Raw genomic sequence first — 27,262 nt, 5'->3', positions numbered from 1 at the left:
AACTGTGTAATCAGGAGGCTCAATAAATTGGTTAGGGCTGGTAGTTTTACATTTAAATGTTTTTGTTTCCTCAACCTGAATCTTGGATTCTTTTTTCATTTTGGTGATAAATGCTTAACTTTGACAACTGTAAATACTTAGTATATGTTGAACACCTACTATTTTCTAGGCATCTATCATAATCTATTAGCAAATATTCTCACTTATTCCCCACATTGATCATGCGGGGCAGATGGCATTATCCCTGTTTTTCAGATGAAGACTGAGGCTTCAAGAAATTAGGCACTAAAGTCTTAACAGTTAATAAATTACAGAGCCATGATTTGAGCCCTGGTCTAACTCTAAAGCCCATGGTTTTTATTCTGTCTTTTATTCTCTTAGCTGTGCAACAGAACCACCTTTGGAGCTTTTAATAACTACAGATACCTAGGTACCATCCCAATATTCAGTATGTCCGGGGTGGTATCTGTAAAACTGAAGTGTTGCCAGATTTGAGCACCACTGTTTACTAGTGCCATATTCCTTCTCCATCGTCACAGGCACTGGATTGTGAAGCCCTGTAAGGCAGAAAACTAGGAATGTGAACATTTTAAAGATTGTAGCTGTCACTGAAATAAGAAAATGAGTGTGAAAGGCAAGGATACTTCTTTTTTGGTTCTCAGGGTAAGGGCTGCAGCTGAGGGCTAATAGAGAAGTTGAGGAGGATTAACCCTAAACTTCCTATTACCTTTTGTAAGCGTATCAGCCAGGTTCTCCAGAAATGACTACTTTGAATTTTTAAGTCAAGTGAGAGGTATGTCTCATCTCTACTGTCATGAGTTTCAGTTCCTCATCTGTGAAAGGGGATATCGATCTCAAATAGATTTGAGAGTGACATGAGATTATTGCCTGGTTCATACTAAGTATTCAGAAAGTGGGAGCTACTATTATTATAATTAGTACTATTACTGCTTCCTTTGGAATTACCAGTTTAGTACCAGCCCTCAGCCCCCTAACTACCTATCCTAACATTTTTTATTGTTCATTGTCTCTAATATGGCCCCTTCTCTCCTCTCTGACATCATTTCTATGCTTTCCCCTCACTGCTTTCTTTGCATTCCCTCAGATATGCTGTGCATGTTCCTGTCTCAAGGCCTTTGTACCTACTGGCCTCTGCCTGAATAGTCTTCCTCCACGTTTCATTCATACCTCTGCTCAAATATGTCTTCTTCAGAAATGCCTCCCCTGACCAACCAACTAAAATAGAATGTCCCACTACTCTCTATCACACGTCCCTATTTTACTTTATGCATAACATTTTCACTCTGACATTTATATTATATTCTGTACATACTTTTTTTTAAAGTAGCATTTAATTAATTAATTAATTTATTGAAGTGTGGTTGATTTACAATATTATATTAGTTTCAAGTGTAAAGTAGCATTTTAATACAATAGAAATAAATCAAGGGCTGATTGGATCTGGTGAATATAGTTAAAAATGTATTGCCTTTAACATGAAAAGATGCTCAACATCACCAGTCATTAGAGAAATGCAAATCAAAACCACAATGAGGTATCACCCCACACCGGTCAGAACGGCCATCATCAAAAAGTCTACAAACAACAAACGCTGGAGAAGGTGTGGAGAAAAGGGGACCCTCCTATGCTGTTGGTGGGAATGTAAATTGGTACAGCCACTATTGAGAACAGTATGGAGGTTCCCCCAAAAACCAAAACTAGAGCTACCATACAATCCAGCAATCCCACTCCTGGGCACACACCCAGAGAAAAACATGGTTCAAAAGGATACATGCACCCCAGTGTTCACTGCAGCACCGTTCACAACAGCCAAGACATGGAAGCAACCCAAATGTCCACTGACAGATGAATGGACAAAGAAGATGCAGTACATACCAATGGAATATTATTCAGCCATTAAAAAGAAAGAAATAATACCATTTGCAGTAACATGGATGGACCCAGAGACTATCATACTAAGTGAAGCAACTCAGGCATGGAGAGACAAATATCATATATCGCTTATATGTGGAATCTGCTAGTGTTGGAGGGTCTCCTGCAGAGGTGGGGGGCTGCCGTGGCTCACCGTGAGGACAAGGAAACCGGCAGTAGAAGTTCCGGGAAGCACACCCCAGCGTGAACCCAGAGTCCGCAACCAGCCCCACCAAAGAGCCCAGGCAGGCTCCAGTGTTGGGTCACCCCATATACATACTTTTTTTTTTTTTTAAACATCTTTATTGAAGTATAATTGCTTTACAATGGTGTGTTAGTTTCTGCTTTATAACAAAGTGAATCAGTTATACATATACATATGTTCCCATATCTCTTCCCTCTTGCATCTCCCTCCCTCCCACCCTCCCCATCCCACCCCTCTAGGTGGTCACAAAGCACCGAGCTGATCTCCCTGTGCTATGCGGCTGCTTTTTAATTTACTTGTTGTTATATAACTTGGTCTGTTTTGTCCACCGCTGAATCTCCAGCTTTTTAGAACAGTGCTTAGTATATAGTACGTGCTTAATAAGTATTGCTGAAAGATTGAATTTCCAAATTTGATAGCTCTCCTTTATAAAAAAGACAAAACCCAGTATCATAGTGGTAGGATAAAAGCTATGTGCTCTAGTGTATCCGGTATTTTGTCTTTATGTTAAATAGGTTTTACCATTTTATGTTTGGTAATTTTCCTTAATAATGGCTTTATCAATGATATATATTTTAACAGCCTAGTTATTAATGATATTATCTGATAGCAGCATGCTATTCTCTGTTGACTTGTATGTTTTCCCCTGGCTCTCGGTGGTCGTCAATGGAGAGGACCTGAGTAAAATATATCACAAATCATAACTTTAATATCATACATAATTGTTTGCATTCTTTTCAGTGTCTAATTCTTTCCCAGACTTCAGTTGTCTTTGAGCTCACATTTATTTAGTTTCTCTTAATTTGTTTAAGAAGTACACATAGTCATTGACCTAGTGTTTAGTACTTCCCTGAGAATTCACTCTTATCATGTAGTTACAAAAATGCTCACCATAAAATTATTTATAATGATAAATTGAAAACCATATAAATGTTATAGGTAAGCTTATTAGTTCATTAAATGTGTTCTATCCATAAATGTGATATGTAGTCATTAAAAAAGATAGTGTTGAGCTCTTTTTATTAACATATACATATATCTATGATTTTTTTTTTTCTTTTTTTTTGGCCACGCCATGTGGCTTGTGGGATCTTAGTTCCCCAACCAGGGATTGAACCTGGGCCCTCAGCAATGAAAGTGCAGAGTCCTAACCACTGGGCTGCCAGGGAATTCCCAATATACCTATGATTTTTTTAATGAGAAAAGCAGGTTACAAGGAAGCACATACAATATAATCTCATTTTTGTGGAGGAAAAGTTAGATACTTGTATATGTTTAGAAAAAAAGTCTGAAGAATCCTATCCAAAATTGGAGAGCAAGATTAGCAGTCTTAGTTTGTGTCCAAGTCCAGTAGTAATTTTCCGGATCTTCATTTGTTTTGGTACCACTAACTGTAACTATTAATTCTGGCCCCTGGAAAAGCCTCTGTCTTGTCCTGGATATAAATAAATCACCTCTCCCCTTAGTTCAACAAAAAAAAAGGCTGGAGTTTTTTTTTAAGGAACTTTTCTAGGAAAATAAACAAAAAGTCACAATGAAAGCATAGAAACCAAAGTGTTTACAGAACACACATTACTTTTTCCTAAGTAGTAAAAGTCTATCCACCAGCTAGCTTAGCTGATGCAGTTTATGGCACTCTAAAGTCCTTGTGGCAATTCTTTACCCAGATCTTTCTAGCCAAACCTAGTAAGTTGGAAGTTTTGATTCAGTACTACCATTTAGGAATGTTGTAGAAGAAAATGGGATGGCATAGAAAAATGTATATAAAATATTAAATAAAAAATCAGATTATAAAATAGTATATATGATGGTATCCTAATTTTGTGTAAGGTATATGGTGTAATGTACAGAAAAAAACAAACAAAACAGATAATCTTGAAATGGTAGCAGTGGTTATCTTTAAGTGGTGGAATTACAGCTCATTTTAAATTTCTTTCTGCTTCTCTATTTTTCTAAATTTTTACAGAAATGTAGTAATTCACGTCAAACTTATAAGGCTTCATATTACCAAAGTCACGTCCTCAGGTTCCTCCTTGGTGGATTCAACCAGCCTCAGATTGTATACTATATTTGCACTCCGTGGTTGTTTGAATCCTCAGATGCAGAACCATGGATAAGGAGGACTGACTAAGGGACTTGAGCATGGGGGTAGGGTGAGGTGTCCTGGAACCAGTCCCCCATGGATGTCAAGGCTTGACTGTATAGTTTCTACTGCAGACATGCCGTGTTTTATTGTGCTTAGCTTTGCAGTACTTCACAGATCGTGTTTTTTACAAATTGAAGGTTTGTGGCAATCCTGTGTCAAGCAAATCTATCAGTGCCGTTTTCCCAACAACATTTGCTCTTTTCATTGTCTCTGTGTCACATTTCGGTAATTCTGGCAATATTTCAAACCTTCCACCAGCAAAAAGATTACGACTTGCTAAAGGCTCAGGTAATGTTCAGTATTTTTTAACAGTGAAGTATTTTTAAATTAAGGTGTATACATTGTTTTTTTAGACGTAATGCTACTGTACACTTAATAGACTACTGTATAGTGTAAACATAATTTTTATATGCACTGGGAAACCAAAAAAATGCATGCAACTCGCTTTATCGTGATATTCACTTTATTGCAGTGGTCTAGAACTGAACCTGCAATATCAAAGGTATGCCTGTATATCAGTTCTAAACTCCTCTGGATGTTTTATAAAGGCTCTTTCTTTTTTTCTTTTTGGCTGCACCACATGGCATGTGGGATCTTAGTTGCCCAACCAGGGATCGAACCCGTATATAAAGGCTCTTTTTAATCCAGCTTTTTCTACCTATCTAAATCTTCATAGTTTTGCCTCTGAATAGTCACCTTGTTCTTGGGCAGGAGGCATTATTAAATAAAGCTAAGAACATGTATGATCACTTCTTTTTTTTTTTTTTTTAATTATAAAGACAGCTTTCCATCTTTTTTTTAATTTATTTTTAATTTATTTTTTAATTTTTATTTTATGGCTGTGTTGGGTCTTCGTTTCTTTGCGAGGGCTTTCTCTAGTTGTGGCAAGCGGGGGCCACTCTTCATCGTGGTGCGCGGGCCTCTCACTATCGCGGCCTCTCTTGTTGCGGAACACAGGCTCCAGACGCGCAGGCTCAGCAATTGTGGCTCACGGGCCTAGTCGCTCCGCGGCATGTGGGATCTTCCCAGACCAGGGCTCGAACCCGTGTCCCCTGCATTGACAGGCAGATTCTCAACCGCTGTGCCACCAGGGAAGCCCTGATCACTTCTTGTTTAGTATTGAAAGTACCCTCTCTTGTCTTTTGGTTTATATAGTGCTGGAGCCAGCTAGGGTCCAACAGTGATCCACAAATTTGTACATTGTGACTGACTTCTCTTTCCAGTATATCTACCAGATGCTTAGTTGTCCTCAGAGTCTGTTAGCAAATCAAAATGGTGTTAAACCTGGGAAAGTACTGCTCTTTAAAGATGTTAGCTGATTGTTGTTATTTAGCTGTCTATTATGTGCAGCGGTGGGTGTTGGGCATTGCAGCTGGCAATACGAACAAGGAAATGGGGGAACACAGTAAGATATAGAAAACCTCAACTTTCTGTAAATTTGAATGGGTTGCTTTCTTACAGTGAATTTTAAAGTTCTTGGGTCCTTAAGTTTAGAAATCTATATAATAATAAATGAAATACAGTCACCGAAATAAACTTTGAGGATTATAAAAATAACCGAAGTATACTAATTAGGACCGACGAGGCTGTTATGTATTAACAAATAATCCCCAAATTGCAATTGCTTAAAGCAATAAAGTTTCATTTATTGTTCACATTACAGACTGATGCAGGTTGCATGTTTCTCTTTGCAGCTCTCTCTAAGCAGTGTCCTCTTCCATTATTTGATGCCACCATCTTCATATGTAGCCTCCTAATTTGTGACAGAAGGGAAGAGAGATTGTAGGTGATTTGCACAGAAGATTTTATTGGCATAGTTGGAAGTGGCTCATTCAGTTTCACTTACATTCTTATGGTTAGAACCCAGTTTCGTGGCACATAAAAGTAAGGAAGGCTGATCTTCCTCTGTGCCTAGGAAAAATATGATGAAATGGGGTCACAAAGCATCGTGTCTGCCACACCAAAGTTTTAGAAGAATAAAATGTGCCACTAACCATATCTTATAGATGGGCTCTCTGTTTTTTTTCTCTTTATCTGTTTGCCTTCTCTCTAGTTTCCTTCTTGCTCTCTGCCTTTCTGTCACATTAAGCTGCCCAAGGTTGCAGTGGAGTGAGTGAAAAATGATCTCTTTCCCTATTGCCTTTATTTCTTAAGGGAGAAGAAAGTCCCAACTCTAAGTAAGTACATCTTGCTAGTAAAGCTTTTTGTACAAAACTTTAAACTTCCCTCTTCAAAAATAAAATCTGAACTTGTTGAATCAATCATATTTAGTTTTTATTTAAAATCTGAGCAACTTAGAGTAGCATATTCTCATAGCTTTGCCTAATCTATAAATGTCAATTTTTATTTATGCTATCCATATAAAAAGGTCTCACTGTATCTGAAGAGATTCATTTCTTTATTCATTCATCAAATTTTAGTTGAGCTCCTGTTATATGCCAGGCACTATTCTAGGTATTGGGGATATAGTGATGAACAAGACAGAATTCCTATCTTGTATTCTGGTCAGATTTATTGATCATCAAGATCTGTGATGGATGGTGCAATGTATCAATTAGTAACCATAAATTAATTAGTTAACATACCAACTATAAGGATTACAAAATTAGAGTAAGCATCATAGGATTAGTGCAATGTAAACAGATTCATGGTGGTTGGTATTTAGAAACCATAATATCACAGGGAATAATATGGATCTGTTTTTTCTTTTAGCTTTAAAGAAACCCCCTGTTTCCTTTTCTCAATATGAAAGTCATCAGGTAATCTCCCATCTTCCAACTGGACAACCTCTCTCCCCAAATATGGTTCCAGGTATGAAGTCTTATTCTTAAAATTCCATTTGAAAATCAATTTTCTGGTCATGTATTGTTACATAGTGAATAAAACATGTCATTTAGCAGCACAGTGAAGTATCATTCATTATTCTAGTTAACTTTGTATATTATCAAATGACTGATAAAAGCTCAGGGGGAAATCATTACAAAATGAACTTTGTCTAATGGACTGTTAAGAGTGGAAGAATTATTTGTTCTGCCACTCTGGACTACGTTCCCTTTCATCACTACCAGTATATATGTATTTACCTTCTCCAAAATGTGTTCAAGTTTATCTCACAGAGGTCTTCTATAAAATGAGATCCGCCTGTATTAAACTCCCTACTCTGTACTTATCTGTGTGTTTTCTACTGAATACCTACTCAATTTTACAGAAATGTTCCCCTAAAATGAGAATTGATGTGATTAAAATTAATTGTAATAAAGATCTAAATCGAGGCTTTGATGAGTTAAAAAAGGAGGTGGGGGAAAGAAAAGTTATATCCAGGAGACACTAATAAGAAAGAATCAAGAGTTAACAGTTGTGTCGCTGTGTAGATGAAAATGACTTCAAGACTAGAAATTCTAAAAGCCTTATTGGATTTTGGAGATTTCAGACAGCAATATAGAATTTGGAGGGAAGAAAAGTTACAGGTATCACTGCCATTTTAATCTTTGGGTTTCTACTATTGATATATATTCCATTGATGAATAGGTTTATAATCAATACTAAAGATACTCACCTGGGAATGATTAGTAAACTTCACACAACTAAAATCACATTGGTTATGAGATTTGATTGAAGAAATAAAATAAAGCTTTTAAAAAAAAACTACCTGACTACCCAGTATCAGATAACAGTGTGTCTTACCTTTTCTCAAGTAGGTCTTATGAAATTCTTCTGCAAAATATGACCTTAATTTGATGTTTTTATGCCATAGATTCTCATGTAAACCACAATGGAAACCCCAGAACTTCAAAACAGAACCCTTCCAATCCTCTTCAGCATTTAATTCCAGGCCCTAACTTGGAGAGTGAACCCAGAATTCAAGCAGATATTCTAAAGCAGGCTACCAAGGATCGAGCCGGTGATCTCCATAAATTGAAGCAAAGTAAGAATCAGTTGATGAATATTATGCTGAAAAGATTTCTTTAAATATATTTATTTACAAGTCTCAATTAAGGTCTTCATTATTATAATCTCTAACTAATGGATGTATAGTGAAGTTATATACATATAAAGAGAAAGTATGACAGTTGTAAAATTTAAAAGAAAAGTAGGTTTTAAATGGATAGAGATATTTTAAAGAACACTTTCAAAAACTTCTCTTGTTCTCCAGTGTTAAAAAATAAATTTCAGGTGAGTTGATTTTAAAAAATGCTATTAGTTCTTATGAATGTAAAATTTTTCTGAGAAGTGAGAGAAGATATATTTTGTTAGGCTAACATATGAAAACTTTGATTAGAAAGGAGGGAAGATAAAGAGTTTTGAAAAATGAGTTCTGGAAGAAATAAAGACTGCCATGGTAGAAAGTTCAATGCTGTTTCCTTTTCCATTCCCTCCAATTGCAGTTTGCTTCATTTAGGTGTTAGAAGTGAAAGAAGTTGAACAAATTCATAGTACTGTGTAATAATGTTTGACTGCTTAATTGTTTCAGAGGTATTGATTATGATAAATGGACAATACCTGTTAATCTGCATAATTTTCTAATTGGTAGATTTTCAAGATGTATAAGAAAAAATTCTGGTAGTAGACAGAATTGGGGACAGGACAGCGGCTCTTAGACCAGCTCTCTTAAACTGTACTTTTCACTGCTTCTGCTTTTTAAGGCTTCTTCCCTTCAACTTCTGAATAGTCAGAATGTCTGAAAGCTCCAGTTTGCTTTTGTTTACTTTTAATGATGGCATCTATGGCAACAACTCTTCAGAGCAGTGTTTAGGCCTTTACTTGTACACAGGTTGTTTGTACTGTGATAACTGCACAGTGTTACATTTTTAATTGGTCTTATGACAGTTATTCATATTTCTGCATCTATATGAATGTATAGTTTGTGTACATTTAATTGACTTTCCTTCATTGACATTTTAAAGCATATCCATGTATCTTGACTGAAGTATTATATAAAAAATGTTTTTATTTACAAAAATATGGTTAACATTTTAAATACAGTGAAAAAATATTTTCTCCAAATCTTGTTGGGGAATTGGCTTCAAAACTTTTATCTCAACAAAAAGAGGTTTATAGTAAGGTCAGAATCTTACTAAGATAAAATATCTTCATTTGATCACAAGATTTTCTTCTACGTATAGTTTATTCTATAAAAATTGTTATTGTTGTCTTACCTCTCTTTTTTTTAACCAGTCTTTGGGTAAAGAATGTGATTGGAAAATGATCACCAGGAAATTATTACTTTACACAATTTTTTGTTTTTTTTGGCTGTGCCGTGTGGCATGTAGGTTCCTAGTTCCCCAACCAGGGATCAAACCCGTGCCCCCTGCAGTGGGAGCATGGAGTCCTAACCACTGGACCACCAGGGAATTTCCTACAATTTATTTTTAAAAGAGCCTATTGAGTTTTAAAATCTTACTCCAAATAATTCTTTTCAATGTATATATAGAGTTGAAATCAATGTGAGCACTATTTTGTGATTTACTTTGGCATTATTTCTTACATGCATTTTAACCTATCAAATAGTTATGTAGTTGTCATTTAAAAATATACATATATACATATACACACACGTAGACATATGCATATATTCCATTGTGTTTAGGCAATAATAGTAGTTCATTTAGCTCTACTCTTTGATTATTTAAATTATTTCGTATTTTCTTATGTTAGATGTCATGATTATGAATATCTTTTTTTCAAATTATTTCCTGCTTCTCCTACTTTGGGTATTCCTTTAAAAGTGTAGTCCCCTAACTGAATTTATTAGGTCAAAGTACTTGACTAACTTTATAGCTCCTGTTACATGATGTCAGATTGTTCTCTAGGACAGTTTCACAATGTCACTAGAGATGTTTACATTTATTTATTTCCCTAAGGCCTGGCCACATTTGCTTTTTAACTCTTTTGTAAGGCATTTAGAATATAATGATTCCTTAAGGGTGTTTTAATAGGCATTTACTTTCTGGTGGCCTGTCCATTTTTATGTGAGGAATTATACTATAATTATATCTTGGTATATAATCTGTACATCAGTTTTGACCACTGAGCCTGATAACTTTGGAGATTGATCCTATACCTTTCTGTCAAATCTTTATCAATAATTCAGATGCTAACCTTTGATAAATTAACTTTACTACAGTTTCCTCTTCTGCCTTTTGTGATATGAGACTTTATTATATCATGCAAATGATTTTTTTAGAAATTAAAAATAAGTTTAAAATTGTGGTAAAATACATATAAAATTCACCAAAGTGCACAATTCAGCAGTATTTAGTACATTTATGATGTTGTGCAATCATTACAACTGTCTAGTTCCAGAAAGTATTCATCACTACAAAAGAAAACCCTGTACCCATTAAGCAGTCACTCCCCATTTTCTCCTACCCACAGTCCTTGGCAATGACTAACCTATTTTCTGACTCTATGGATTCACCTGGAATCCTGGATATTTCATGTAAATGGAATCATACAATATGTAGCCTTTTGTGTCTGGCTTCTTTTTCTTAGCGTACTGTTTTCAGAGTTCAGCCATGTTGTCGCAGGTATCAGTACTTTATTCCTCTTTTGGCTGGATAATATTCAGTTGTATGAATACATTTTGTTTATCCATTCATCTGTAGATGGGCATTTGGATTGTTTCCACTTTTTGGCTATTGTGAATAGTGCTGCGATGAACATTCATTTACAAGCTTTTGTTGAACACTTGTTTTCAATTCTTTAAGTGTGTACCTAGATGTAGAATTGCTGGGTTATATGGTAATTCTATGTTTAGCTTTATAGGAAAGTACCAAACTATTTTCCACAGCAGCTGCACCATTTTACGGTTCCATCAGCAATGCATGAGAGTTCCAGTTTCTCGACATCCCTGTCAACACTATCAGTATTTTCCACTGTTGCTGTTGTTTTTACTGTTGCCATCCTAGCGTGTGTGAAGTGGTATCTCATTGTGATTTTCATTTGCATTTCCCTAATGACTAATGACATTGAGCATCTTTTCATGTACTTGTTGGCCATTTGTATATCTTCTTTAGAGAAATGTATATTCAAGTCCTTTGCCCATTTTAAAATTGGGTTGTTTGTCTTTGCTGTTGAGTTTTAAGCATTATTTATGTATTCTGAATACTAGACCCTCATCAGATGTATGATATGCAAATATTTTTACCCATTCTATCATTTGTTTTTTCACTCTCTGATAGTGTCCCATGATGCACAAAGTTTTCAATTTTGATGAAGTCCAATTTATCTATTTTTCTTTTGTTGTTCATGCTTTTGGTGTCATATCTAAGAAACCTTTGCCAAATCAAAAAGGTCATGTTTTCTTCTAAGAACCTCATAGTTTTCGCTCTTTTTTTAACTTGAGGTGTAATTGATTAAAATATTATATTAGTTTCAGGTGTACAACATGATGATTCAGTGTTTGTATACATTGCAAAATGGTCACAACAATAATAGTTTTAGCTCTTATATGTAAGTTTTTGATCTATTTTAAGTTAATATTTATATACAGTATGAGGTAAGGATTCAACTGTATTCTTCTGTGCATCGGTATTCAGTTGTCCTAGCACTATTTGTTGAAGACACCTTCTTTCTCCATTGAACAGTCTTGGTATCCTTGTTGAAAATCAGTTGACCACACATGTGTGGGTTTATTCTGGATTCTTAATTCTGTTCCATTGAGACCAGATGCCAGGAGCACACTTTTGATTACTGTCACTTTGTAGTAAGTTTTGAAATTGGGAAGTGTGAGTCTTCCAACTTTGCCCTTCTCTATAAGATTATTTTAACTGTTTGGCGTCTCTTACAATTCCATGTGAATTTTAGGATCTGCTTGTCTATTTCTACTAAAGAGACAGTTGGGATTTTAATAGGAATTACATTAAATCTTTAGATTGCTTTGGGGAGTATTATCATTTGAACAATATTAGGTCTTCCAATCCATGAAGATGGGATGTCTTTCCATTTATTTAGGGTATCTTTAATTTTCTTCAGCAGTTTTTGTAGTTTTCAGTGTACAAGTCTTTCGCCTCCTTGGTTAAATTTATTCCTAAACATTTAATTATTTTTTATGTTATTGTAAATCAAATTGTTCTCTTAATTTCCTTTTCAGATTGTTCATTGCTAGTGCATAGAAATATGACTGATTTATTTGTTTCCTTGGCTTTTGGTTTTAAAAATTTTAATGCAAATGTCTAAGAATATGCTAATATTTGGGTTCATCTTAGAATGGTATTTTATTTTCACTCTTTTAGAAATAATAGTGTTTTTAAATATACTGTAAAAATATACCTATGTCATATACATTAGCATATACATAAACATATGTGTATATATATATATAAAAAGTCAATATTTTGAATATGATTCAAAAATTTTATGAGTATTTTACATCAACTACATTTTTTTTTCTTTTTACCTTTTGACGTCCCTTCACCCATTTCTCCCATGTCCCCACCCCCAACCTCTGCCAACCACCAATCTGTTCTCTGTATCTATGAGCTTGATTTTTTTTTTTTTTCTTTTTGGCTGCATTGGGTCTTTGTTGCTGTGGGCTTTCTCTAATTGTGGCAAGCGGGGGCTACTCTTCGATGCGGCATGCGGGCTTCTCATTGCAGTGGCTTCTCTTGTTGCGGACCACGGGCTCTAGACACACGAGCTTCAGTAGTTGCAGCACATGGGCTCAGTAGTTGCGGCACGTGGGCCCTAGAGCACGCAGGACTCAGTAGTTGCGGCACGCGGGCTCGCGGGCTGGGCTCTAGGGCATGCAGGCTTCAGTAGTTGTGGCTTGCGGGCTCTAGAGCACAAGCTCAGTAGTTGTAGCTCACGGGCTTAGTTGCTTCATGGCATATGGGATCTTCCCGGACCAGGGATCAAACCTATGTCCCCTGCATTGGCAGGCGGATTCTTAACCACTGTGCCACCAGGGAAGTCCCTATGAGCTTGATTTTTATTTGTTTGTTTTACTTTTTCTTAGATTCTACATATAAAAGAGATCATATGGTACTTACTTATTTCACTTGGCATAATACCATCAAGGTTCAACCATGTTGTTGCAAATAGCAAGATTTCATTCCTTTTTGTTGCTAAATAATATTTCATTGCATATATATATCACACTTTCTTTGTCCATTCATCCACCAATGGACACTTAGGTTGTTGCCATATCTTGGCTATTGTAAATAATGCTGCAGTGAACATGGGGGTACCTGTTTCAAGTTAGTGTTTTCATTTTCTTCAGATAAATACCCAAAATGGAATTTCTGGATCATATGGTAATTATATTTTTAATTTTTTGAGGAACCTTCATACTGTTTTCTGTAGTGGTTGCACCAATTTACATTACAAAGAGCATAAGGGTTCCCTTTCCTCCACATTTCTCCAATTATGACTGATTTTTGTTTGTTGATCTTGTATCCTGCAACTTAGCTGAATTTAACACAATAGGTTTTTATTTGTGTATATTCCAGCATATCCATCTTGACTCTTATGACAACTTTCATTTCTTTTATTGAAAATCATCTGTCCTTGTTCTGGCCGTAAATATACTACTCAATTTTCATTAATTTTTTTTTACCATGAATGGATTATTTGACCTCTTTGGAATATTCAGTGATCCAAATTTAGTTTTCTCTATCTTGATAACCACTTGTCCCAGGATTATTATTTATTTTCCCTTTGTGATATTTACTTCTGGTTTATCTTGTACACACATAAACTCAAATTAAATTATTTCACTATTTTTATCTCTCTCTAGAATTTCCATTTTTTTCCATTTCTTGTCTTTATCCGTAGCATATGGTACGATTCTGATACCAATTCCAATGTGTGTGGGTTTTCCCCACACCACTAAGCAATTCTCTAACACCAGCTGGGTATCTACAGTTTAACTCAATTCTGACACTATCTACCTGGAGATAGCCTCAGATCTCACAGGTTAAGGGCTCAGTCCTCCCCCACTTCAGATGCCAATTACAAGTCCAGATTGTTGCCTATATTTCTGACTGGCTGGATGAAGATCTAAGGTACCAACAGCCCCTTCCTTGGGTGCAGTTAATTTGCTGGAGCAGCTTGCAGAACTCGGAGAAACATTTTACTTACTAGATTACCAGCTTATAAAAAATATAACTCAGGAGGAGCCATATGGAAGAGTTGCATAGGACAGCACAGAGCTTCCATGCCTGTTCCAAGCATGCTAATCTCCCCAAGTCTCCATGGGTTTTTATGGAGGCTTCATTACATAGGCAATACACATTCATTACATTGCTTTATAATAATCTGAACCTACCTTAAAATTTTTAAAAAACTAAATTTTTCTCTGTTCTTCCAGAAGTGTCAGTTTATCAAGTTCTATGACTAGCCTCAAATGTAGTTTTAATTACAATTTCATCCTTTTTTTTAATCCTTACTGTTTTCTTCTTTGGTTTTATCCTCCTCAAAATCATATTTGCCTAAAAGTTTCTATATAGTAGAAGAATTATTTAAAATAAACATTTGGGAATTCCCTGGCAGTCCAGCAGTTAAGACTCCATGCTTCCACTGCAGGGGTTGCGGGTTCCATCCCTGGTCGGGGAACTAAGATTCTGCATGCTGCGCAGAGTGACTAAAAAAGGAAAAATAAAATAGAATAGAATAGAAAACAAATATTTAAGGTATATACAAGGAACTGTTACCAGAAGGGGGACCCCTTCCAGGGCCCTAGAGTGGGCTCTTGTCTAACACTTGGAAATGAATTGTCCGTGGAGATGCATTTACTGACAAAGCAAAAGACTTTATTGGAAAGGAGCGCTCGAGCAGAGAGCAGCAAGGTAAGGGAACCCAGGATAATTGCTCTGCCACATGGCTTGCAGTCTCAGGTTTTATGGTAATAAGGTTAGCTTTCTGGGTTGTCTCTGGCCAATCATCTTGCCTGTGCCCATATTTGGTCCTATTCAAGGCCCTTCCTGATGGCGTGTGCATCGCTCAGTCAAGATGGTTTCCAGCAGGAGGGTTTCTGGAAGGTTGGCAGGACATATTATGGACTGGTGTCTCCTCCCTTCTTTGGGAACCAAATTCTCCCAGTTGGTTTGTGGTGGCAGCACTGTGTTCATTATCAGGACCTCCTGTTGGGAGACTACTCATGCAGGTGGTTATTATGATGTCTGGCCAAGGTGGGTGGTTTTGGTCAATGGTTTCCTAACAGAACCATTAGAGATAATCTAATGCCCTGTTACTCACTACTCTGGACTAGCAGCATCCACATCACCTGTGATTGTTAAGAAGATTTCAGACCCTACCCTAGACCTTATTTATATTTACATTAAAGTTTGAGACTCCGCTATTATGTGATTTCTTCATTTTACAGACAAGAAAATTTAGATCCAAAGTGTTTAATTTACTTGAGGCAAATAGTGGAACAACCGGGACTGTTATCTAGGTCCCTTATCTTCAGGTTCACTGCTTTTTCACTGTATCACACTACCTCCTCTATACTTTTAAAGTTTTGGAAAAATTCTTTAATAGTTCCTTTTCTTGTTCTATTTCTGGCAAACTCCTAATCATACTTTAAAGCTGTGCTCTGCTGGCGTCTATTTGATAAAGCCCTTCTCATATCCCTACTGTCTTGACCAAATCAATCATTCCCTTCTCAATGTATAGTTGACCCTTGAACAACATAGATTTGAACTGCATGGGTCCACTTATATGTGGATTTTTTTCACTAGTAAATACTACAGTACTATGCAGTCTGCAGTTGATTGAATATGAGGATGTGGTTGCTGCATGTATGGAGGTGCAACTTTAAATTATATGTAGATCTTTGACTGTGTGGAGGGTCAGTACCCCTAACCCCCATGTTGTTCAAGGGTCAACTGTACTTCAATCCATTGAACATATTATCATTAGTGTATATACCACATCATTTTGTAATTAACTGTTGAAGGGGAGGAAAAAATTTTCCATGACCTTTTTAGGATCCCTGGCTGGGTCTGAAAATTAAACTGAGAAAGATTAACAGGAAAAAAAACCTACAAATTTATTTAACATGACACAGGTCCCTTCATAAGGAAAAGGAGACCCAAATAAATGGTTAAACCTGAATTTTTATTTTTAAAAAAATTTAAACAGTAAGTATATATGGGAAATAAGTACTGTAGTAGTACAGAAAATTTATCTAATCATTTTACATTATAAAAATGATTTATGCAGAAGTGGTTTAGTTCAGAGAAATTGGCATTATTATTACTGACATCATTTGGATATAACTGAGAAAAAATATAAGATGAATAAAAAGTTTTTGGAACATGATATCCAAGAAAGTTTTTAATCTTCGTTTTGTTTTCAGTCAGTGTCAAGGTGACTCTCTCCAGGTCATTGTGCAATAAGCTATTGGTACAAACCAAAACATGATTATGGAAATACTGTATGAGTTTACCCACCCTTTTACTGAGAATTTCCTCTCTATTGTCTCCTCCCCTTAGTGAAATAATTTCAAATTCCCTAATTTCAACATATTCCATAATAATATGTCTAACTATAAAATTATATACTTACATAATATGTATATGTAAAATATATATACATACACACAACACTTAATACTCATGCAAATATTAGAGAAAAAGAGATTCTTTAAGATACATTTTTAAAGGCAGGAAGAAAGAGGCAGAGGGAGAGATATCCATTCAGTTTAAACAGAGAAAGGCAGAAGACAGATCACATATTTCATTGAATCTGAAAGTCATTAATTTTAAGTTCAACACTTTTTTTTAATTTTTGGCCACGCCGTACAGCTTGCAGGATCTTAGTTCCCTGACCAGGGATCAAACCCGTGTCCCCTGCAAAGGAAGAGTGGAGTCTTAGCCACTGGACCGCCAGGGAAATCCCAACACGTTTTTTTTTTTTTTTTTTACCACCAAGAAAGGAAAAAAGTTGCTGCCAGTTACACTATGACACATCACTGATTTGAAGATGTATCCTGATGTTAGCAGTATTAAATGTGAAAAAGTCCATCTTAGAATCAATGAAATGTATATGTAGTATTTTTTGTCTTTTTTCTCTTTTGAGTGATATCTTCTTTCTTAAAAATCCATTTTCAAGATTAATATTTTAGATTAACATTAGGGTAAGTTTTACCTCCAAGTAACTGAAATGGTAAATGAGAATGTCAGTATGCTGCAAAAGTTTCCTTTTTTTTTTTTTTTTAAATTAATTAATTAATTTATTTATTTATTTATTTTTGGCTGTGTTGGGTCTTCGCCTCTGTGCGAGGGCCCTCTCCAGTTGCGGTGAGCGGGGGCCACTCTTCATCGCGGTGCGCGGGCCCCTCACTGTCGCGGCCTCTCCCGTTGCGGAGCACAGGCTCTAGACGCGCAGGCTCAGCAGTTGTAGCTCACGGGCCTAGTTGCTCCGCGGCATGTGGGATCTTCCCAGACCAGGGCCCGAACCCGTGTCCCCTGCATTGGCAGGCAGACTCTCAACCACTGCGCCACCAGGGAAGCCCCAAAAGTTTCCTTTTTTAATGAATTATCTCTGAAGTCTAAAACGTGTTTAGTGACCCGTTCATAAAGAAAAGGTTTCCTTTGCCAATAAACAAGTTATAGGTTTGATACAAATGAGTGATCATTATTCATGTCTGGAACTTCATGGGCTCAGCCCTCCTAGTTAATAATTAATGCAGAATTGGGAACATATTTGCCTGCTTTTTGTTTCTTCTAGATTAGTGTTCGAAGTGCAAATCTATATTATTAGGCTAATTTCCCCTTCCAATTTATTATTTTTTTTAATTAATTTTTATTGGAGTGTAGTTGCTTTACAATGTCGTGTTAGTTTCTACCATACAGCAAAATGAATCAGCTATACGTATACATATATGTCCTCTTTTTTGGATTTCCTTCCCGTTTAGTTCACCACAGAGCACTGAGTAGAGTTCCCTGTGCTATACGGTAGGTTCTCATTAGTTATCTACTTTATACATAGTATCAATAGTGTATATAAGTCAATCCCAATCTCCCAATTCCTCCTACCTCTCCCTTCCCCCTTGGTATCCATACATTTGTTCTCTACATCTGTGTCTATTTCTGCTTTGCAAATAAGGTCGTCTATACCATTTTTCTAGATTCCACATATATGCGTTAATATACGATATTTGTTTTTCTCTTTCTGACTCACTTCACTCTGTATGACAGTCTCTAGGTCCATCCATGTCTCTACAAATGACCCATTTTCATTCCTTTTTATGGCTGAATAATATTCCATTTCCCCCTCCACTTGCGAACCCTTCAACAAATTTGTTATTCAGTCTTCAAAAGAAATGTATTTGTCTTGCCCAAATTAATGGGAGTCTTAGACAGCTGAATATTCCTTCCAAATTCTTAGTTTGTTTGTTTTTTTATTAGCTGTTACATAATTAAATAGTGCACTCTGGTATCTCACTATGGTACAGATTTTAGGACCAACTATTCCTTTTCCAATCAATGCTAAATACTTAGCATTGAATGTTTTTATAATAGGCTTGATGAAGAGTGGAAAGATATGATAGGACAAAGGATATGAAGTAAGTGTAGTAAACTGGGAGAAATTTAGCAAGGCTCATTTGTTCAGGTTCTTCTTGATGTCCTTCTGTCTTGGATATAAGGATATTCCTTTACTCCAGGTATAGGGAGGGTACCACTCACATGAGGGTTTTATGACCTGCTTCAGGGGAAGGTCAGAAAGTCCTTTCTGCACATGCCATTTCTCAAATTCCTTCAGCTTGAAATATTTAATATTTCAAGGTGCTATATTTTCAGGTTGCATGTCGTGAAACCTGTCATTCTCCTGTCTGAAACTTCCAATGAAGTTTCACAGTCCAGAAACTGAGTTGTTAGCTTGCTCCATAACCCATTGAACTAGTCTCAGTCCTGGGTATTTCAAGGGAAACATAAGAAAAACAAAGGTTAATGGTTGGTACAAACTGTAAACTCGGTTTTTTAGTCCAGAAGACAGTCAATCAAGAAGATTTTCTAGATGTTGGACTTGAAGCATCTTCAGATGCTTCATATTGCATTGGCAATATGACAGCTTTTCCTTGAATATCTGGTGATGTCATCAGGTGATCTGTTGAACTTTCTAAGTGGCCTAAATGGCAACAGGCACAAAGGTTGTCCATACATGAACTGTTGTGGTGATTTCTCTGAAGTTTATATCAAACTGTCCATCTTCAGCTTGCAAGGCTTTGGGAAAAGGACAGTTTTAAGTTTTAATGATTCAAAGTTAGAAGGGGTGAGAAAAATTGGAAACTTTAATTTGGAGAGTTGCAGCCAGATATTGAAGGAAACTAAAAGGATTCAGCATCTAGTCTAGTTTGCAGGTAGGTAACAAGATCTTAAAGACAATAAATAGGACTAGTATTTAATAGCCACAAGGGTTTACTGTCATTTTCTATTGAAGCATCATTTTTCTCTCTATAGTCACCCCATTTCTATCAAAGATAATCAAAGACTATTTTTCAAAATAAGTCTAGTCTCATTAAACTTGGCCTGATTATTTATGTGAGTGCAAGAATAGTGATTGACCACATAGGTCTTTTGAGTTTTCTTTGCTGGAACTTTTCATAAGGATTCTCAGATTGGATCTTTAAAAGCCTCTGGAGGCGAGGAAGCCAAGCCAGAGACTCGCCTTCAGACTTCGCCTGCAGTACCTAGAGACAATTCCTATCTTCTTGAGGTTCACAAGATATCCTGAAGTTCCTGGGCCTGCCAGGAAGTGACCTTCCTTATTCATCTGTAAGGCTGGGAACTTTGTATACCAGGTATAAGCTGGTTTTTTTCGAGGGAGGATGGGGGCACTTTATAAGTATTGACACTTTAATCTCAGCCCTAGTTCCATGAAGCTGTCTGGTCATATCTGATTTTATGCATCATTCTCAAATATGACATTCTAGTCAGAGCCTTGGTAACATAGCCAAAGTTTCCAACTGTGTTCTATTACAAGGAGAGCAGATTCTTACTGAACTTAAAATAACTATATTGCCATGAAAACAAGCCTTCTGACTAAGAGTTCCTGCATTCTGGAGGGATTAGGTAGGGAGAAAAAGTAGTTGTTTTATCTTTAATCACAAAAGTATACTTTTGTGAATAAAAATAAATAACACCAAATTGCTGTGTTATAGATAGTTTAAGAGATAAGAGGAAAAGGTTTCCTTAAATCTGGAAAACAAAAGATTAAAGTACCTCAATGTTGGGTAGTGTGTCCTGAATCCTATAACTGTTTGTATACATGTCCTCTCTGTTAGAGTGGTAACTCACAAGGGCAGGAACTGTGTCTTCTTCTTTTTTATTTTCCCAGCCTTGCATGTACATAGTAAACATTTGTTAAACTTACTGCATTACTTTTGGAATTTTATATTTCTGTAGTTAGTCACACAATCAAAATGATTACTTGGTCATAAATTATATAATACATGAGAAGTTCCCTACTTTTAATTTCTTTATTCTAAAATTCTTAGTCCTGAAACTTTTATAGTCTCTCTCTTTTTTTAAATTGTAGTTTATGGATTGTTTAAATTTTTTTTATTTTCAAAAAACCCAACTACTAATTTTGCCACTTTTTAATTTTCAATCTGCCTTTTATTTTATTCTTTGCTATTTGTGACTTGTCACTTTATTCCCCTTTTAAGTTTTTGGACAGATACTTAATTCTTCACACTTAATTCTTTCTTACTAATATATTAACTTATAAACAAATTTTATCAAACGCCTGTTAGGCAAAACACTATGCATTTGTAAACACAATTTTTCCTCTGTTGTTTCGTTGTGTGTATTAAGTTTTTATATACTAAATTTCCATTTCTATTGTCTTTTAAAAATTTTTGCCATTTTATTCTGACTTTATTCTTCATGAATAAGCATTAAGGGCACTTTTTTTTCTCTATAGTTTTAATTGTTTTTGTTTGTTTGTTTGGCCATGCTGTGTGGCTTGCAGAATCTTAGTGCCCCAACCAGGGATTGAACCTGGGCCCTCAGCAGTGAAAGCATGGAGTTCTAACCACTGGACTGCCAGGGAATTCCCTCTATAGTTTTAATTGTTAACTTCACTTTTCCATCTGCATTCAAAATAGGTAAAAGAGAACGTTTAGAATAGCAGATGAGGGATAAGTGTATTTGTTCATTAGGGAGATTAAGACTTATAGGAATGGCCAGGCTTTAGTGGAACTTGAAGAAAGTGATCTTGTGTTAGGCTAGATCTATATGTTCTGTTTCCAAAACTTTGTTAAATAGCAAAAATAATTCTTTGCAGAGATTGAAAACTGATGACACTTCACCATATCCAGCTAGCATATTAGTTTTGTTCAGTCCACACAGTGATTTTTAAAAATCTGAAATAGTTGCCAGTATTTAAAAGTCAAGAGATTTCATGTAAAATTCGAAGCCTCTAATTCTCTTAAACCAGATTGTTTGACATAATCACTGGAACTGATTATGACTATTCTGTTTAGAATGAGACTTGCCTTGTCCCATTTCTCATAATCCCACTTTGATGTATTACATCCAATTATCTTGCTTGTCTGATACTTGGAGGCATTTGAGTTTGTGGCCCCTTTCTATAACATGAGAATGTAGAATGGAAACCTTGTAGTTGATCCAGGGCAGGGGCTTAGCTGTTAGGAATCCATGGCAGTATAGAAAGGTACATGAGGTTAGACTGGACTTGAGAGGGAAGTATTACCTGAAAGTTAGCGAGCAAGGGGCATTAGACTGAGAAGTAATATTGAAAAATGGTAAATGAGGAGATGGTAGTCTTGAGAAAAAAGGTACTGCATTGAAAATGCCAGAGACAGAACACTGTTATCATAATGAGGCCTTATTGATAAATGGAAAGTACGAAGTAGGAGTAGGAAGAAAGTGTCTGAGTATGTGAAGAAATATCTTTTTCTGTCCCGACTCCTTTTACATCATGAAGACAGTTACAATCTCAGTCCATATCGTCATCTAATTTTACTTCATCTAGAGACCAAAGGTATATAGAGAGACCAATAAGTACAAATAATAGAAGTATAACTAGGTAATGAATATAAAAGTATTTGATTCTGTAGGTATTAAATGATATGCTGTTAGAACAAGTTGAAAATTTTGTTGAAACTGACTACTGGACATGGGGGAAAAAATCTTAGATTTTATACAATGACCACAACAATTTTTTTGACAGTTTTAAATTTAGTATATTTTATAACTTAATATATCATACTTATATTGATACATTTTTTGTAAATTTAATTTTGTCTTGCCACATCATGCAAAAATGGCTAGGTAATTTGTTGGCACGTTTTGCCATTATTTAGAAAATATATTTGGGTTGGTTTAATTTAAAATGTAGAATGTAGTCTATATGGTGACACAAAATATAGTTTAGGGGATACTTCAGAGTATCCTGGAGGCACACTTCAAAGAAATAGTCAGACATCCTCCAAAGTAGTTGAAACGGAGAATTCATGGAAGACCCACCTGTTTGCCAATTAGGAGGGCTGTACTCTATATATTTAGATGCCTTGAATTGAGAAAACAGTTCATTTCAAATGTCAGCCCTGTACTGAAAGTCACAAGGACTTTCAAAACAGTAGATGGTGATTGTTGATCAATATGGGCTTTTCTGTATGCCTGCTCCAGGGTGAGTAGCAGCAGAAATTCATTTATTTAACTTGGTTAATGATTCCCCTGAACAACTTGGTGAGACAAGCTAGTGTATCAGAGAGTACATGATTTTATGTATGGATTTTTTTAAAAGTATTTTTCAACCTCTGATCTAGATGGCTTAGTGAGTTTATCACCTTTGAGATATCCACTCTGCTCACACAGATAACAATAGATAAAATGTAAAAAGAGAGAACTAAAAGGATATTGATAATCTCAAAAACATGTTAAAAATTACTGTGGTCAAGAAATGAAACAAAAATACACGATGATGAAAGGAAATGAATGATTAGACCTATTAGGTTCCAGGTCTGGAAATAAGGCTTCAAGGAATTTGACTCTTACGAGCAAAAGAATATAATGGGAGCCAGGCTTATTGCTTAATGCCAGGATTTAAATAAGGCCCCATCTTCCTTGGCAGAGGAAGCAGAAAATAAATGTTGCTGACTGCCATCAAGAACTACAGTGTTTAGCAACCTGAAGGCTTATGGAGCCAGAAACCTGCAGATGCAGCCTTATGACCACGCTGCATGGTCATACCACATCACTATTAGTTCTGTAATGAATCTGTGCTATCCCAAATAGCATCATGATATAGAAACTCTGAAATGTGATTTAAAAATCTTATCCTAGACTGGGGAACTGGGACATCTCTAAAATGAATACATAATAAAACAATTTTATTTTAAATAAAATAAAATAAAATGAATAGATAATATAGGTGAACACAGAGAGGGTAGAAGAGAAAAAACACAAATACCCCGCCTCCCATACACACATCCACACTGAAAATTAATCAGCAAACCAAAACCCCCAAATATATGAAAAATGTTAATGCTAAGAGAGCCAACATATCAACAATTGAAACATGAAAATTATTTTTGTGTTTAAGGGTCCTCAAAGAGAGATGAAGAAATAACTTATTCAAAAAAAGAAGAGATTAAGAAACAGGCAGAAATAAAACAAAAACAGCTAGCTATAAAAACCAGTTATACATTTTAGAAATGAAAAGTATAATCATTGAAATAAAAAATCAGCTTATGAGATAGACCATGAACATAGTTGACTGACTGATTAGGAATCTTGTACTGAGATATTCAACAAGAATGTAGCACAGAGTAGCAAAGACATAGATAGATATAGAGATAAGTATATATCATATGTATATGTGACAGAGATGTTAAGAGAGACAGAAGATATATGTGTGTCTAATAGGAGTTTTGAATAGAGTAAATGGTAGATAATCAATACTTGAAAAGAAATTTGAAAACTTTAAAGCACTCAGAATTTTCTGAGGTTGAAGAAAGACATGAATTGTTAGATCAGATATGCCTGGGATAAATGAAGAAAGTCTTTGCTTTTAGGCATTGTAGGAAAACCTCAGAGTATCTAAAAATAACGGGAAAAATCTTAAATGATACCAGAAAATATAGATTATTTCCAGGGAATGACAATTATATTGACAGCAGATTTTTCATCAGCAAATTAAATGCCAGACAATAATAGAATAGTATCTTCATTGTGATGAGTAGAAGATAACTACCAACATAGAATATTATACCAGCTAATGAGGACAGCAAGGACAAAATGAAGACGTACTCAGTGGGTAGAGGCGGAATAGGAGATAATATTGAAAGAAAGGAAGAAGAAAATTCAAAGAAAGGCATCTAAACAGTAAAATCAAAGAAATAAGATCAAATACTACAAAAGCCATGATAAATATAAACAGATTAAAGTTACCTGTTATAAGAGATGATAAAAGGATATGCAAATCAAATCCAGCTATATATAGTGTTTACAACTAAATCTTAAACACAAACACGTAGAAAACATGAAAATAAAAAGACTATGAAAGAGGCTTCTCACTTCTGGGTATATACCCGAAAGAATTGAAAACAGGGACTTGAACAGGTATTTGTACATTCATATTCATAACAGCATTATTTACAATAGCCAAAAGGTGGAAGCAACCCAAGTATTTCAACAAATGAATGGATAAACAAAATATGGCATATATGTACAATGGAATATTATTCAGCTTTAAAAAGGAATGAAATTCTGACACATGCTACAACATAGATGAACCTTCAAAACGTTATGATAGGGCTTCCCTGGTGGCGCAGTGGTTGAGAATCTGCCTGCCAATGCAGGGGACACGGGTTCGAGCCCTGGTCTGGGAAGATCCCACATGCCGCGGAGCAACTAGGCCCGTGAGCCACAACTACTGAGCCTGCGCGTCTGGAGCCTGTGCTCCGCAACAAGAGAGGCCACGATAGTGAGAGGCCCGCGCACCGCGATGAAGAGTGGCCCCCGCTTGCCGCAACTAGAGAAAGCCCTCGCACAGAAACGAAGACCCAACACAGCCAAAAATAAATAAATAAATTAATTAATTAATTAAAATATTAAAAAAAAACGTTATGATAAGTGAAATAAGCCAGTCACAAAAGGCAAATACTGTTGTGATTCCCCTTATATGAGGTACCTAGAGTAGTAAAAACTTCATAGAAACAGAATGGTGGTTGCCAGGGGCTGGGTGGAGAAGGGGGTATTGTTTAATGCATACAAAGTTTCAGTTTGGGAAGATGAAAAAAGTTCTGAACATAGATGGTGGTGATGGTTATAGTAAACACTGTCAATGTATTTAATGACCACAACACTGTCAATGTATTTAATGCCACTGAACTATACACTTAAAAATGGTTAAGATGGTAAATCTTATGTAATGTATATTTTGCTATAATGTAAGAAAAAAAGATATTCCTTGGAGAAATAATAATCAAAAGAAAGCTGATGTAAAGTATTAGCAAATAACAATAGATTTTAAGGAAAAAAGAAAAAGGATACTCCATAGTAACAAGAGGAACAATCTCCTAAAAAGAGGGAATCCTCATCTAAATACATAGCCGGGAAATAGGAAGACAAAAAGCTGATGCAATTTCAAGGAGTAATTGATGACTACATAATTAATGGGAAACGTTTTAATATACTTCTTTCAAAACTTATAAATCACCAAGACTATAGAAATTTTGAAGCAAAAACTATCATTTATTCAAATATATATAAATGTATACAGATCCCATTGCTTAATGAAGAGAAAAACATTTTTCAAGTACTCATGGAATAATTACAGAGGTTGCCTAGATACTAGGTCATAGGGAGTCTTAATAAATGTCACACAATTTATATCATGAATATTATTTTAAAACTCCTGTATTATAAACTATAAAGAGTCAATCCTCAACTCTATTTTGGGGGGATTTGTAATGGGCATTTCAAATTTTACAGAACTGAATGATACAATAATATAAGTACCACACATATCAAAATGTGAGGGATACATCTGAAATAGTATTTACAGCTAAATTTATGGCCTCAAAAGCATTAAGGAAAAAAAACTAAAAATTAAATGAGTTGAATTCAACCCCAAAACAGTAGTAGTAATAGTAGTAGTGGTGGTAGTAAGTGTACTTCTACTGGTATAATGATGGTGGTACTAAGTTCCCTGACCAAGGATCGAACCTGTGCCCCCTGCAGTGGAAGCGCAGAGTCTTAACCACTGGGCCACCAAGGAAGTCCCGCAAGGAAGTTTCATAACACTTTCAAGACTACTTAGCTAGTAAGTAGCTAAGTTGGGGTTAGAAACTAAGCAAATCTAGCTCAGAGAAAGAGGGAGCAAGAAAATCACAAAGGAAACCTAAAGAATGTAGAAGGGAGGAAAAAATAAAAGACAAGAGCAGTTATAAATGAAATGGAAAATGAAGACTAATTAGGAGCAAAAAGGAAAACCACAAAAAACTTAAGATAAATGTACCCCTACTAATATTAATGAAGAAAAATAGAAGAGATAAAATAAATAATATTCTAAAAACTTTGACAATGAATTTGAAAACTTAGATCAAATGAATAGTTTCCTGGAAAATTAATTACAAAAATTAGCTCAAGAAGGTTTGAAAATTTTAGTAAACCGGTAACTATTAAATAAGTTGAATAGGTAATCAAAAGTCTCACCACATCCCAAAAGAGATGCTGTTTTAAATAATAAGAAAGTTTAGCTAGATTACTAAATTCAGGATCACTGTATAAAATTGATAATTAAATCAACAAAACCAAGAACTGCTTCTTTGAAAAGACTAGTGAAAATAAGACCCCTAGCACAGATCAAGACAGAAAGAGATGGCACAAATTAACGATATCAGGAATGAAAAAGAGAGCATCAATATAGAGCCTACAAATAACAATATTAGAAGATATTTAGTGAAGTAATATGAATTAGTGTTTGAAACACTAATTGAAAATGAAACATTTGAAAATTTAGAAGAAATGGACAATATCCTAGAAGAACACCTGTATACA

The 27,262-nt window shown here is 35.5% G+C and overlaps 1 protein-coding gene across 2 annotated transcripts in view; it reads left to right on the top strand.

Annotated features, from left to right (window-relative positions):
• Positions 1–27,262, top strand: part of GOLM2 (golgi membrane protein 2) — a 103,889-nt gene that overhangs the window by 61,225 nt on the left and 15,402 nt on the right. For both annotated transcript variants that reach the window (XM_059913403.1, XM_059913404.1), the window contains exons 7-8: positions 6,996–7,094; positions 8,038–8,208. In XM_059913403.1, coding sequence (XP_059769386.1) covers positions 6,996–7,094; positions 8,038–8,208 — 270 coding nt within the window. The remainder of the gene's footprint in view (positions 1–6,995; positions 7,095–8,037; positions 8,209–27,262) is intronic.

Source organism: Balaenoptera ricei, chromosome 2, assembly GCF_028023285.1.
Source record: "Balaenoptera ricei isolate mBalRic1 chromosome 2, mBalRic1.hap2, whole genome shotgun sequence".
In the NCBI taxonomy this organism is placed as follows: domain Eukaryota; kingdom Metazoa; phylum Chordata; class Mammalia; order Artiodactyla; family Balaenopteridae; genus Balaenoptera; species Balaenoptera ricei.
The sequence above is the reverse complement of the archived record's forward strand: the minus strand, read 5'-3'. Positions and strand labels throughout refer to the sequence as shown.